The sequence below is a fragment of the Rhipicephalus sanguineus genome, unplaced genomic scaffold (assembly GCF_013339695.2).
Source record: "Rhipicephalus sanguineus isolate Rsan-2018 unplaced genomic scaffold, BIME_Rsan_1.4 Seq215, whole genome shotgun sequence".
Lineage (NCBI taxonomy): Eukaryota > Metazoa > Arthropoda > Arachnida > Ixodida > Ixodidae > Rhipicephalus > Rhipicephalus sanguineus.
Window position 1 is genome coordinate 391,550 of NW_023614786.1, and position 14,185 is coordinate 405,734.

Genomic DNA, 14,185 nt, shown 5'->3' on the forward strand with positions numbered 1-14,185 from the left:
GAAAAGGGGTATACTGCTGAACCAACTGAGGTAATGTAGTGCACTAAAGCTGAAACAACGCGATATCAAGTTTCAAGTCCAGCTCCGGCTTGAAAGACAACCAGTCAACGGGCGCTTTCGATCACGATCTAGTTTCATGACAGGCTTATTTGCGCAAGATGCGGAAGGGAGCCAATCGCGGTCGACGAACTTTGTCACGATCGGAAATCGTTCGCGGTCGAAAGTGCCCGTGTGACACCTGAAAGACAAGCAGCAATACGGCAGAGCAAAGCAGCCGATCTCTGCCACTCGTAGTCTACAGCGAAGTTCTTACTAGGGAATTTACGCAGGCACTATGAATAAAGAGCGTGCCAGGCTAGCATACTAGCCAATGTAACTCGTTTGCCCTGAGTATTCTGCGCCGCCCACTTTATTATAATTTCAGGTGCTCTCCATAGGCCCCGGAGTGTGGCCTGCCCTGCAAGAGACTTCCGCAACACAAGTCAGAACTTTACGAACTTTACTTCGAAGGGCAAATGTTGGAGATATATTTTCAATAAAAAAAAGTGAAGTTCTTGCATATGAATAACGCAGGTGTTTATGCAGCAAGTGCATCATGCAACGGTAGTAGTAATGAAGTTACCTACTTACTGTTAACGATCACCACAAAACTAAAGCAACTCGCATTTCGGCACGCTGCCCATTTAAACGCTCATGGAGGCTGCCATATTGCCTAGTGATTCGCGTCTTCGCATAAGATAAATCGTTAATATAGCTGTTAGTAATATTTATTAATATAATTGTATCGTCGCATAATAATGTTTTTGCTATGCTAATTAAGGGATATCTCGTGGACAAATAATGATGAAGCTATCCGGAAATTTGCAGATGGCGTAGGCGGCGAATTTTCCCAGCATACATTGCGCGCTCACACACGTTTCGGTCGTTTCGGTCCTTTCCCTTCGCAAGCGCCGGCAAGGTACGTTTAGGCCTAGTTTAAGTAGCTCTATTTGAGCATTTTGGAGCGAGAAAAAGGCTACAGTACTGTACGCACCGTAATTGTGCGTGCTCTTTGATTGTTGTGGTTCAGTTATCGGGGGAGCCAGTCTAGCGACTTACAAGAGCACCGCTGATGTGAGCGTGGGTGCATCTGCCATGTGACGTGCAGTTGTGTTCGGTGATCATTTGTAAGTGAAGTCCGTATGTGTTGACCCTATGTTTTCGATTGCGCCTTTCAGATGCCTTCTGTCGGAGTCAAAGACGTTGACCAGCAGGCGTTTGTGCGGGCTTTGTCTGCCTTCCTCAAAAAGTAAGCGTCGAGATTGTTCTGGCATGTTATTGAGGTCTCCGTAGGAAGGCCTAGCAAACTGACTCAATCTTGATTGCCCGTCAGGTCCGGCAAGCTGAAGGTTCCCGACTGGGTTGATGTAGTGAAGACCGCCATCTACAAGGAGCTGGCCCCTTATGACGAGGACTGGTTCTACACACGATGCGGTGAGTTGACGTTGACGGACGCGTGTTGCAGTAGGCACCTCGTAGAGCGCGCAGTCGTCTGAAAATTCGCCGCGCTTGCGCCTTACGTGAGCTGTTCGTATTTCAAGCGCAAACATTTAACTTCACAGAAGATGCTAGAATTGTGGAGGAAGCGTTTGGTGGCAGGTGTGACGTACTGCCCCCATTCTGGACCCCCGTGTTCTTGCAGAGATGATTCCAGCGGCCAAGACTCGTTAATATTTTTGTGACGTTTCAAAGGCCGCTCTTGAGAGTGGGAGCAGATGTATTGATGTCAGGTTTCTGTTTAAAGACAAACACAGCCCTTAGAGTCCACCAGTATTCCCACTTTGCACATCATCATTTGGTATGCAATAAAGTAATCTTGGATATAATCGGTTGTGACTAGTGGAAACGAGCTATACCATTGAAGCGAAACTGTGCCACTAATAATGCTGTGCAATAATTTTGCAGGCTTCGTCATTACTGATTGGGTCTATTGAGTGCTCGCAATGAAGGGTTGCCCAGCTTATGGCATAATTGCATTCCAAGGCCATATAGCTTGTATGTGCAGAAGAAATGCAAGTGAAAAAGATTACAGCTCAAAGCAGCTGTGCACTGTGTGCCTGCACGACGCAGGTGATGTCAGTGGGAATGACTCGAACGCGGTAATACTCAATTGTAAATGTTTGGGTTCGTTGGCATGACCTCTACAGCGAAGCTGTATATAACTAGGTCATTCATAACTCCATGAACAGAAAACCTCTAATGCAAGTATGTCAAACCCAGCTACTTGCCATTCGTCCTCCAAAAATGAAGTCCATGGGCAAAACTGTATGTACGATAAACCCCACTACGCACCACTGGTCCACTAAAATTGAAGGAAACACACGGGCGCTAAACACCAACGTATGTGCCTCAGAAATTGGGCAAACTCCACTACTCGTCACTAGTCCACTGAAACGTTGTGAATAATGCTGCAAAACACTCGTACTGCTCAAATGTCTAGAGATTGTGCACATTCGTTCGACGCTAGACGACTTGTGCAGCTCAAATTGGAAACTTTCCTGGAGTTGTTGAATTGCGAAGCTTTTAGAAGTGCTTGTAAAATATTGAAGTTTCTCTAATAAACTAATCGTCACTCGCCAGGGATATGTGCTACGGTACTGGTAGTTCGGTGCCCATTGTATTAATCTTTTTAGTGCATACAGCTGTAAGACGGCCAAGGAGGATGCGAAAAATCGAATAAAGAACATGTACAAGCTATACAACTCTATAAACAAAATTTACTTTAGGATCAGTCTTTCGTGCTCTGAGAAAAGTAAGCTGAGTATGAATTGCAAGCTGCCAAAATACAGACAGCTATGGTGTTATCAACAATGAAACTTACACAAAAATGATGTGCTTTTTCAAAATTGGGATTGCCTTGTTCTGAAAAATCATGTGAATGATTCCTTCTGATTGTATGCCCCCGTTACTACAGCATCTGTGGCACGGCACCTGTACATGCGGTCTCCATCTGGTGTCAAGTCCATGCGGAAGATCTATGGTGGCCGGTACCGCCGGGGTGTTCGCCCATCTCACTTCTGCCCCCCTCTGCCAGTGTGGCGCGCAAGGCCCTCCAGGCCCTGGAACAGCTGAAGCTGGTTGAGCAGGACCCAAGCGGGTGAGTGGTGCTAGGATTGAAAACTTTTGGGCTCTGTGTCGAGTCACGTGAACCTTGTGGTACTATAATTGAGATAAACAATGGCAGCACATTTGCCTACTTTAAGGAACTGCAGGTCACCAACCCAGGGTGGTCATAAAATATTGCAACTGTACATTTTATGCTTGACCTTGAATTCCCGATAGTCGACTTGAGGCTGCCAAAATCTGCTTGTATGCTTTGAAGACAAACTTATTGCCATTATTAGTCCTTGTCCTGAAATTTTTGTGGCATAAAAATAACTGGTTGAAATTGCACATGTTCAAAATTTCAGAGTAAATGAAAATATCATTCGTAACAGATATTGTTAAGCATACTATAAGAACTCTTCCTTTCTCTCTGGTGCTTTGCACCCACAATGTGAAGAATAATTGGATCTTTCTGTTACTTCATTTGACACTCCTAAGTGTAAATTACCTTTCTTGCTTACCAGTGAATACAATACTAAACACAACACAGAATTGCAGTCTGTATGCTAAGATTAATGCATGCTTTAGTAATGTGCATGCTGTCCTCATTATTTGGCTGTGATTATTTAGCATGAGCTGTTCGTATAGCATTTCAGGTGTAGATGCTTAGCTGATCTGTGTCTTCCAGTGGCCGCAAGCTGACCAGTCAAGGCAGGAAAGATTGGACCGGATCGCAGCACAGATCAAGATGAAGACATCTGTATCTGCCAAATAGATGCACCCTTTCATTAAAATGTTTTGACCACATTTCCAGCGTGCTGTTTGTATTTAAGCTGCACATTTTAGTAATGTCACTAGTGCTGTGTTATGCTTATAAAGCGCCTAACAAGTCTGACAAATCTCTGTATGAGAAACAAATAGTGTCCATGTTTGTGATGCAGTGAGTCATTTTCATATTAGAGTAACAAAAATTTACAATGAGTAACAACAAAGTTATGTCGAACGGGTACTGAAGTGCAACACTTATCGTGCAGACTCTGTGCTCATCAATGTCTGTTACAATTGCAAGTCTTAGTTGTGCTGTATAAGAAGTATGAAGCACTGGAAGAGCAAATCTTTAATTTTGCTACTACTAGTCTCTGTGCTAGTTGCAGAAGCAGTCGTGTTTGGCTGTATCAATTGATTTAAAAAAGTGATCTGTTGTGAAGCACCACCTCTAAATGACCATGCCACGTATTGAACAATGGACTCGTAACATTTAACGCGTTGCGCTTTTGAACATGGCATCACTGGGAAAGGCTGCTGTTATCGAGATACGTGCAGTACTGTTAGAGATTTTAGCAAGTTACGGAAATACGGTACGCAAATACGGTAAGGCAGTACGGTAGCGTTCCTCCTTTCCCGCTGGTTGTGCTTTTGCCGCTCCCCGTTCCAGTGACAATGCGTACCCCAAACGACAGGTGTCTCGTTAACAATGCGTGGGCTGGCGGGCAACAATAAGCCGTGACAACCCCACAGTAAATTTCGAAAAAGCTTTTGTGGTGTTGGTTGCCTTCCCGGCAAAAGGTCGACGACCTGGAAAGGAGGAGCGGTACCGTCCTACGGTAGCGTATTTGCGTACCGTATTTCCGTAACTTGCTAAAACTCTCTATTTCTCCAGTTAGGACGTTTGCCTCGTGCAACGAAGACTGCAGGCGGCGCCATTGGTTGCCAGTACAAAAATTTGCGATGGCCGAAAGTACACTGCACCCAAAGAGTGCAAGTCTTCTGTCACCTGGACGACGCTTTATTCTGACCGGGACTCCTCTCTGACGCGTTGTGCCAGCGGGTGCAACACGCACCGTTCGGAATACACTGATCGGCCGACCGCGAGCGCCGGTTGCCATGGCAACGCATGTTGACGGTAAGCATGGCTAGCCCACGCGTGTTCGAGGTTGGCATCGGCGTTTTTATTCTCGCCGTGCTGTGGACAACATGCTGCTGCTTTGCATCTTCCTGTCCAAAACGCAAGGAATTTCCCGGTGAGTCGATAAAATGTGCTGCAATAATACCTTGGTTGGGATAAAATGGTTTTGCTGTAGGCGCTTGCTTGTGACGCGCGCGCTGCGTGTGATACCTAGAAACTGCGCTGTACAGTTTTAGATTTTAGCTTAAACACACGTAATTTGCCCGTCGGAAACAGAAATGATCATCATCATGAACCGGCACGCGCTCTCCGTCTTCTTCTTCATCGTCGTCGTCTTAAATTCGCTCCCAGAACATGTGCGGCGATTTCTCCGGTGCGGGATACAATAATCTGATGGGCGAGACAACGAGTACAGAGAGACACAAAAAAATTCTTGGCGAGGCGGATTCGAATCCGCGTTCCCACGATCCGAAGGCGAGCATCGTAACCACTCGGCCAGGGGCGTAGCCAGAATTTTTTTTCGGGGGGTTCAGCCATACTTTATGTATGTTCGTGCGTGCGTTGTTGTCGTGTGCGTGTATATACGCAAGCATAAGTGAAAAATTTCAGGGGGGGGGGAGGTTGACCCCCCCCCGGCTACGCCCTTGCACTCGGCTATCCAGGCACGCTATCAGAGCATAGCAAAGAAGGACGGGAAAGGAAAGTGAGGTGGAGGGAAGAGAGTAAAGCGTAGCATAGAAGAGAAAAAAGATAGAAATATAGAGGAAATAAGCGAGAGAGAGAAATTAAAAGGAAAGAGAAAGTGAGGGTGAGGAGGAGAAAAAGAGTACGGGAGAGAGTAAAGCATAGCATAGACAGAATGAGCAAGAGAGAAATACAGAGAAACAAATGTAGAAAGAAAAAGTGAAAGAGAGAATCAAAAAAGGAGAAAGAAAGAAATTAATAGAAATAAAGAGAGAGGAAAAAGAAGACAGAAAAAATGTAACGAGAAGAGTCACAGTTTCGCCGCAACGGCGAAGCAATGAATGCGATAGCAACACAAGTGGAATGTAACGCGAAGAACGGAAAGCAGCTCGAATTACCAGCGCGTCGCTCGAGCCCAAAGGACGCACGAAAGAAACGCGCACAGGACGAGCGCGAACTATCTGCGTCACGCTCGATACTTGAAGCGCACTGCTGAAACATAAAGCAGGACGCACGAAAGAACGAACAGGTATACACACGACGAGCGCGAACTAAACGTCGCAGTTGTTACGCATTTCTGTTTGAACAGCTTGTCTTCGCAAAGCGGCCGCTGCAGGCGAGCGAAGTGACCTTCGTACGCTCTGTGATTTCAAGCGCTGACATCGCGGGGGAAAGCACAAGACAGATAACCCCCGCCCTCTATCCCGCGCCCGCCCCCTTCTTTCCCTGAAATAAGCGCGCGAAGGCGACCACGCCTGTAGGGCAAAGAGCATCGGCGTTACAGTGGCTAGAATATCGGCGTTCGCAGGAGCGGGGCGGCGACCTTTAAAGCCCAGCGCGCTCCTCGCGCCATCTCGCTGGTAATGAAGAAACGCTTATAAGCGCCTGCCGTCTCTGAGTCCGGCCAGCGGTAAAGGGTGTGTATATACGCTCGCCGTTAGCTACGTGACGATCTACGGTGGACGATGTGCGTTTCGGCGTAGTGGCTCGCGCCACGCGCTGCCGAGAGAGAGTCCTGGTTCGATTCCGCGCTTCGGAAGCAATTTTGAATTACTTTCTTTGGAGCTTTTATATTATATATATTATATACCGGGTGTCCCAGCTATCTTAGCCAAGGGTTTAAAAATACAAATTAGAGGCAGGCGAGTGAATCACTTGCAAATTACTGACAGTCACCTTGCGCACTACAGACCAATTTTTTGTTTGGCAATTAGCTAATTTGTTAATTATGAATATTTAATTAAATTGCAAAATATTGGCTGTAGGCAAGAAATGCGGCTTGCAAAGTTCGAGGGCGTCTTCAGAAACCCCAATTCCATTATTTGCGATAAAGGAAGTCTCACGTATACCATTTTTCCCAAGCTGCAAAGAAAGCCCGCGAAATACAAAAAGAACCACGGACTAGCGCATTCGCCCGCCGCGAGAATGCTGTGCCGTCAGCCGTGTTTGAGAGAACGAAATCAGCTGCGGCCACGACTCGCCAGCTCCGGTTGCAGCAGTAGGCCCATAAGTTAACGGTGGTTTCTGGCCCGTTGCCAGCCAGTTGGCGCGCGTGACGGTGCAAGTTGTAGCGAGCGCGGGCCAAGGAACCACCGTCAACTTATCGGCCTGCCTCTGCAACGGAGCCGCCGAGTCGCGGCCGCAGCTGATTCGTTCGCTCAACCACGGCTGAGGGCAGCCTCGCGCGGGGGCGAATGCGCGTCACGTGGTGGTTCTTTTTGTATTTCGCGGGCTTTCTTTGCAGCTTGGAAAAAATGGATACGTGAGACTTTCTTTATCGCAAATAATGCAATGGGGTTTCTGAAGACGCCCTCGAACTTTGCAAGCCGCATTCTTGCCTACAGCCAATATTTTGCAATTTAATTAAAATCATAAAACAAATTAGTTAATTACCAAACAAAAAATTGCCTGTAGTGCGCAGGTGACTGTCAGTAATTTGCAAGTGATTTCACTCGCCTGCCTCTATATTGTATTTTAAAGCCTTGGCTAAAGATAGCGCGGACCCTGTATATATATATATACGGTGCATGACGGCGGCGGCGGCGACGGACAAAAACCAGCCGAGACTGTCCATATAATTGCTATCGCAATAAAAAGACTTTTGTTTGCGAGGACATCGACTAGTGGATGCAATTAACGGTATCTTCAGATGGTGCTGCTGTCTTCAATGCTTGCTGGCTCTTTACACGAGCGCTGTCTCTACACTAGGCTTAAACCGAGATGCCCGCCGGTTTAAAAGGCTGACTGGGCGCCGCGGGCACTGTGGGGGAAGGGCGAAAGCATTATATGGCCACTGAAGGGAAAAATCTGACGAGCATCTGGCTACATTGGAAGGAAGAACTGTGACGCCACGTGGTTTTTTTTGACCAAAGGGACCAGGCGCATATCCAAGTGACCAGTCAAGTGTCAACATTGATTCAAACTGTCACGGGTTGCTCGGTCTCGTGTAACAGAGCAGCCGCCTTTTCTGCGCACCCAGCGTGCTCAGTTTCGATGTCGCAACAAAAATTTGATTACGAGTATCTCAAATTGTGGTGAAATTTTTGCGATTGCCAAGAAATGGCTATGCATAACTTTTTATGACCCACAACTTTCTCCCCTATAGACTACTGCCCTCAGGTTGACAATTAAAAATTACTTTAAGTTTTTATTCATTGGTAATTTCAATGAACTTAAGGTGCGGCAAACGCCCAGGTATGTTCGTGTGTGAAGACTGCAAGTGCCTGACTGTCATGTGCCTTCTTACAGACAATTCTATAAAAAAAGAAAACCCTGCACTGTGCTTGTGTGTAACGATACAGGGTTTCCAAACTATCCACGCAACACAATTTTAAAAAAGAGGACGTCGTTACGCGAAGCATACCTAGCACATATTGTTCCCAGTAAACTGTATAGCCACAAATTTTTTGTTAACGAGGTTTTGGTAATTAGTCCTAATTACATTATAACTCGACAAATACTTACCTAGTCATTAAAATGTCAATGAGGCGTACTATGTAAGCATGTTCAAATGACATCTAACTGCGCTATTTTCAACAATGTACTAAATGCGTGCTTGCCTTATTTTGGCTAATAGAGAAAGCCAGTGAAATCTGAAAAAGACATGTAACTAAACTGCAGTGCGCATGAGGAAGCAGTGCCCTCAAACAGGATCACTGTGAGGTAGCAAGTCAACTACGCTCCCACCTTTTGCTGGTGGGAGCGTAGTCATGTGTTATTTTTCATATTTCGCATGCTTTCTTCATCAGCCGAAAAAAATGGGCACGTAATTAGTACACTGCTGAAAATAGCGCAGTTAGATGCCATTTGAACATGCCTACATATGCCTCATTGACATTTTAATAATTAGGCGAGTATTTGTCGAGTTAGAAACAATTAGGACTAACTAAACCTCATTAACGAAAAAATTAGTAGTGGCTACTGCAGTGTACTGGGAACAACATGCACTAGGTGTCTTCGCGTAACGACATTCCTTTTTTCTTTTTTTCATCGTACTGCGTGATATTTGGGACACCCTGTGTATATACTGTATATATGTATTCATTTCCCACTGGTGGAGACTGCACAACACACGTTACGAATCTGCTTACATGTATAGCCACATATATCAGCTACAGATACACTGTAATTGCACAATGAAACGAACAACACCTTAATACCAACAACTACCGTATTTACTCGATTCTACCGCCCCTCGATTGTAACGCGCACCCGTTTTTCCGCGACCAAAAAAAAAAAAAGTAATACATCGATTGTAACGCGCACCCATTTTTCGTGAGAGAAAAGAACAAAAAAAGTCCGTAGGAGTCAAACTTCGCACATTCAAAGACATGTATTTGGGTTTTAAAGAACTAAATTTCAAAAAAGTAAACACGAAGTCAAAAAGCGGGCCTTGCCGCTAAAACTGTCACCGCTACGGCGGCGAGACGAGTCGCGTAATGGATCAGTCCTCGTCGCTGTCAACGCTCTTCGATTTCGGGAAACCGGCCCTGCTTTGGTCCACTGAAATCTTTTCGTGAAGCTTTGCTGTAAAAAATCTTCTGCTTCTGTTTGCGCCAGTCTCGCACGCACGTTTCGGGAACTCCGAACTATATCCGAACGACCGCGATGCGGCCCGATTTCCGTCCGTCTCTCTGCACATTAATAACTATTCTTTTAAATGCGGCATCGTGGTACACTCGTCGAGTATTCGGAGTCTGCACTTCGCCGTCGATGCGAACGCAGAACGGGATGACAATCTCCTCAGCACACCTACGAACTGAAAAATTGCAGAAATCGTAGGAGGCGGCCATTTTGAATTGTCGATGGCAATACGATAACCGAGTTTTTTTTTTTTTTCGGTACTCGATTCTAACGCGCACGCGATTTTTGGACTCGTTTTTCCGGAAAAAAGGTGCGCGTTAGATTCGAGTAAACGGTATATTCCTTCAAGCAGAGCACTCCTTTACAGCTTCTAAAAGCACCCAACTGTTCGCACATCACAATCATTGTCGATGGTCCGTACACAACCGTTTACACAGCAATTGTAATACAAGGAGGCATCCTCGCACCATGCCTGATATAGTGTCCGATTTAGGGGGCCTACGCAGTAACCCCACTGCAGTAGAACACGTGTCATTTTCAGTGAAACAAGTATGAAAGTTACTTGCCAGTTTTACAACTGGTCAGCACTCAATAAACTGGCCCTTTGCTGAAGAATGGTCCTTAAAGTAGCCTGGCAATTGCAATTTTGCCTTTTGTGTGCTATGACCACAGCACTTTACCCACTAATGAAATTCAGACAGACAGGGATGACCAACCGGTTTTTAGAGCAAAAAGAAATGAAACTAATTGGTGGCAGAATGTTTTTGTCTGGTTGCACTAAATGAACAAACATTTCATAAGCCTTTCAGCAGTAGTTAACATTGAGACTTCCAGCATTTGCTCTGCTCCTTTAGAGAATACAGAACCCCAATAAACTTGCACATTTTAAGTTTGTTATAATTCGCTCTCATACAATATGCTAGAAATGGAACGTCCTTTATGAAAAAATCGAGCTCTATTAAAAGCAGTCTTATGAGAACTGTTTTTAAGCACTCAAAAAGCACATACGCACAGTTTCATGTGTTACACGTCCTTTGCAGAGCTGTTGGTGTGTTTGCTGTTGCACTTCTGGCAACTGTGCTACTACTCGTGTTGCCACAGGGCAAGGCCAGAAACCAAAGGACAGCGCATCACTGACTCACTGTTCATCTGGAGGATCACACTTACTGTCCTTTTGGGCGTATGCGCACTCGCATCACCCTGATGATCATGCACTGTGGTGCCTGCAAGCAAGAATCTCCAATAGATTGAACAACATAATTAGACGCCGTACTGTCAGCATTCAGACATCTGAAGAACAGCTGTAGCGTTTCAACAAAAATGTCCCTTTAGTTTCTCATTGGTAGGCCCTGATGGGGCCGTTCTGCTGAAGCTGAAACAGCTAAGAGAGAGATAAGGGACGCAGGACCTTAACCAGGCGGGAGAACCAATAGTTTCTGGCTACAAATAAACCATCCAGTTTTACCTTGTCACTGCTGAAAAAATCCAACAGGACCACGCCAGGTGACATCAAAGGCAGCTCGCTCGAAGTATTTCACAAAGAGCAGCTACGAGTGTTTGGCAATGGGACCAATATATGTACATGTACATATTTTGTTTCCTATGTGACATAGCTTCTTAACTGTTTGGCTTGAACACATAGGCATACTTTATTTTTCACTCTGTTTGTCCAATGGCTGATGAAGTCAAGCAGTACTTTACAGTGACCAAGTTGTCCCACAGTGTCATCTATTCACAAGTGACCAACCCTTCAAAGCAAATAAAGGCAGAAGTTCAGGGGAAGATGGAACCTCAAAGAGATAATGAATGAATGTGACCTTTATGAGAAGACGAATCTTGCCACTTTTGGGATGAATGGAAAGGGATTAAGTGTTCGGGACAGGCACCAAAAAAAGTTTATTTCTTGATCGATTTTGGATGAAACTTCCTGACTTTATGTATATTTTTGTGCTAATTTCAAATATGTAATTACTTTTCTAGTATAGTGTGCCTTTTAAAATACAAAATTTCATGTGTCTTTTGGGGAGCAAGACTTTTTCTAAACTGAGTTAGTTACAAAGTAAATCAGCATATCATGATAATCTGGAATCAGAACTAGTGTGTGACTTCCTTTTCTTCGTCATTGTCTACAGATGACCAAACATCATCATTATGGATGCTCCTCACGAGCTGACGCGTGCTCACGTAGCAGCGCTGGCTCACTCTTCTTTTCTTTTTTTGTTTCTAGTTCCATTAAAGCGGTTCATCTTGCAAGACGTGTTTTGGCTCGATGTTAACCGCGCCGCAGTTGGAAGGCTTAGAGGTCCAACAATGTGCAATGCAACAAAAATGGATGTTCTAAACCCATTGAACAAAAGTATGATATGTTGAACATTACCAATGAGTCAATTTTAAGCTGGAATTTCACCCGTGAATGTTGAACATACCATAACTTTGTTCTAATGGTGTTAGAACATCCGTTTTTGTTGCACTGCACACAGTTCTGATTCTAGATTATCATGATATGCTGATTTACTTTGTAACTAACTCAGTTTAGAAAAAAGCTGCTCCCCAAAAGACACACGAAATATTCTGTATTAAACAGCTACACACTCATACTAGAAAAGTATTCCATATTTGAAATCAGCATATAATATACATAAAGTTATCGTTTCATCAAATTTGATCAAGAAATAAAGAAAAATTTTAAGAGCAGTGTCCCCCCTTAAAGGGTGTGTGAGCAACTTCGTGTCCACGCTGAGATGAAAAATTCGTGGACCATGGGATGTCAGCGGAAGCCGACCATTTCGACAAGCGGACTTTTCTTCAAAGCTGCGACTGCTCTTCTAGATTGTGTGCGTATATGGGTTTTGTACATCTCTTCCAACTCAAACAAAGGAGGAGGAGAGGGCAAATGCAAAAACGGGGGGGGGGGAGAAGGAGGAAGCAGGAGCAGGCGTGCCAAATTGGGTGAGTCAAAAGGAAAGAGTAGTAGTCCAAGAAAAAGAAAGCAGGGGGGGCGTATGCGCATTGAAGGGTAGAAAAGGGAGGTAGACGTTTCACTGAATTATGGTTGTCACAAGGAAGTGCCACCTGACAGTTATAATTTCATGGCGATAAGCACAGTTAGAAATTCCTAGAAATTCTCCGTTTTTGCAGTTGCCCTCTCCTCCTTTGTTTGGGTTGGAAGAGAGGGTACGAAACATATACACACACGATCCAAGGAAAGCAGTTGCAGCCTTGAAGAAGACAAGCCTGCTTTCGAAACGTCGGCTTCAGCGACACCCCGTGTCCACGAATTTTCAACCTTAAAAAGCGCCCTTAGCACCTGTGAATACGGTGGACCTTCACCACCTTTCATTTTTTCACCCTAGGTGCCAAGGACTGGGCCTGCAGTACTTTTTTAAACAAAGTTGCAGAATTAATAAAAAATTTCGTTTCTTCAATGAGTTCAGTTATGTTTAAGTGGACTTCATGCAAGAACTGTCCACAAGAATGGTATGCTCTCAAGTCTAAGATATTTGATGATTAGCATATTTGGAAAATATGTCTTTTGAAAAATATGTTTCTTGAAAAATATGCCTAACGTAAACATTATAAGACAATGAAAGAAGCAGCTACATGACAACATTGGTGTATGTGACATTTTAAATGTTCATGTATTCAGTGAATTGGCATGTGCAGTTGTGCACACAGCAGTTGAATTCAATAAAAAAAAAAACAGCGAAGTGGAACCCTATGCCACCACTGACAGCAGCACTGGATCCAATTCTGAGCTTTATTTCATGATTCATTCCTCTTGCTTCTTGTCTTTGTTCTTCTTGTTGCTTTGGTAATATTTAGCTCAAACAAAAGGAGGACCGTTCTCACTGTATACGTATGCCCATTTTTCAACGCATCCATTTTTTGCTGCGAACATGTAATAATCCACGGTGTCCATAACAGTCAGCATGAACAGTAAAAAAATTTACCAACGATTACTATACCCTCTAATGCAAAATTTGAGTGCAGCTCTACGCATGTTTTCCAGGTTGCCAGACAGCATAAATCCCGATGGCATAAAATGTGTGCGTTTCCACACGGGTAATATACTGCTACAATTATTGAACATTACTTTAAGAATGATTGCAGTGTAATAGTTGAACATTGCTTTATTCATTGGAACACTATCAGTGACAGTGAGAAGTGAAAGGGGAACCGATGCGCAAACATACTTTAGCATCAGTAGTATAAATGCCTTTTCGTTAAAAGGTTCAACGTGCATGCCAGCTCTGCCGAGATGTGCAGAGGGCAGGTCCATCTGGCGGCATCAGAAAAAAAAACAAAATTCCACACCATGTGACTATGTTCTCAACTCTGAATGACGGAAACTCACGCGACGCATTCGTCCTTACTCTATCATCTTTTCTGTGCTCATTTGCTCGGTTTCGGTGAGGCATACTGATGCTC

At 44.5% G+C, this 14,185-nt stretch overlaps 1 protein-coding gene across 1 annotated transcript; it reads left to right on the forward strand.

The window, feature by feature from the left end:
- The first annotated feature begins 839 nt into the window (after positions 1–839).
- LOC119376724 (40S ribosomal protein S19-like) lies at positions 840–3,891 on the forward strand. The gene is given in 7 exon segments (XM_037646464.2): positions 840–958; positions 1,218–1,288; positions 1,373–1,473; positions 2,954–3,061; positions 3,064–3,136; positions 3,773–3,804; positions 3,807–3,891. Coding segments are annotated over 6 exon segments (438 nt in total). The 5' UTR covers positions 840–958; the 3' UTR covers positions 3,860–3,891.
- The last annotated feature ends 10,294 nt before the right edge of the window (positions 3,892–14,185 follow it).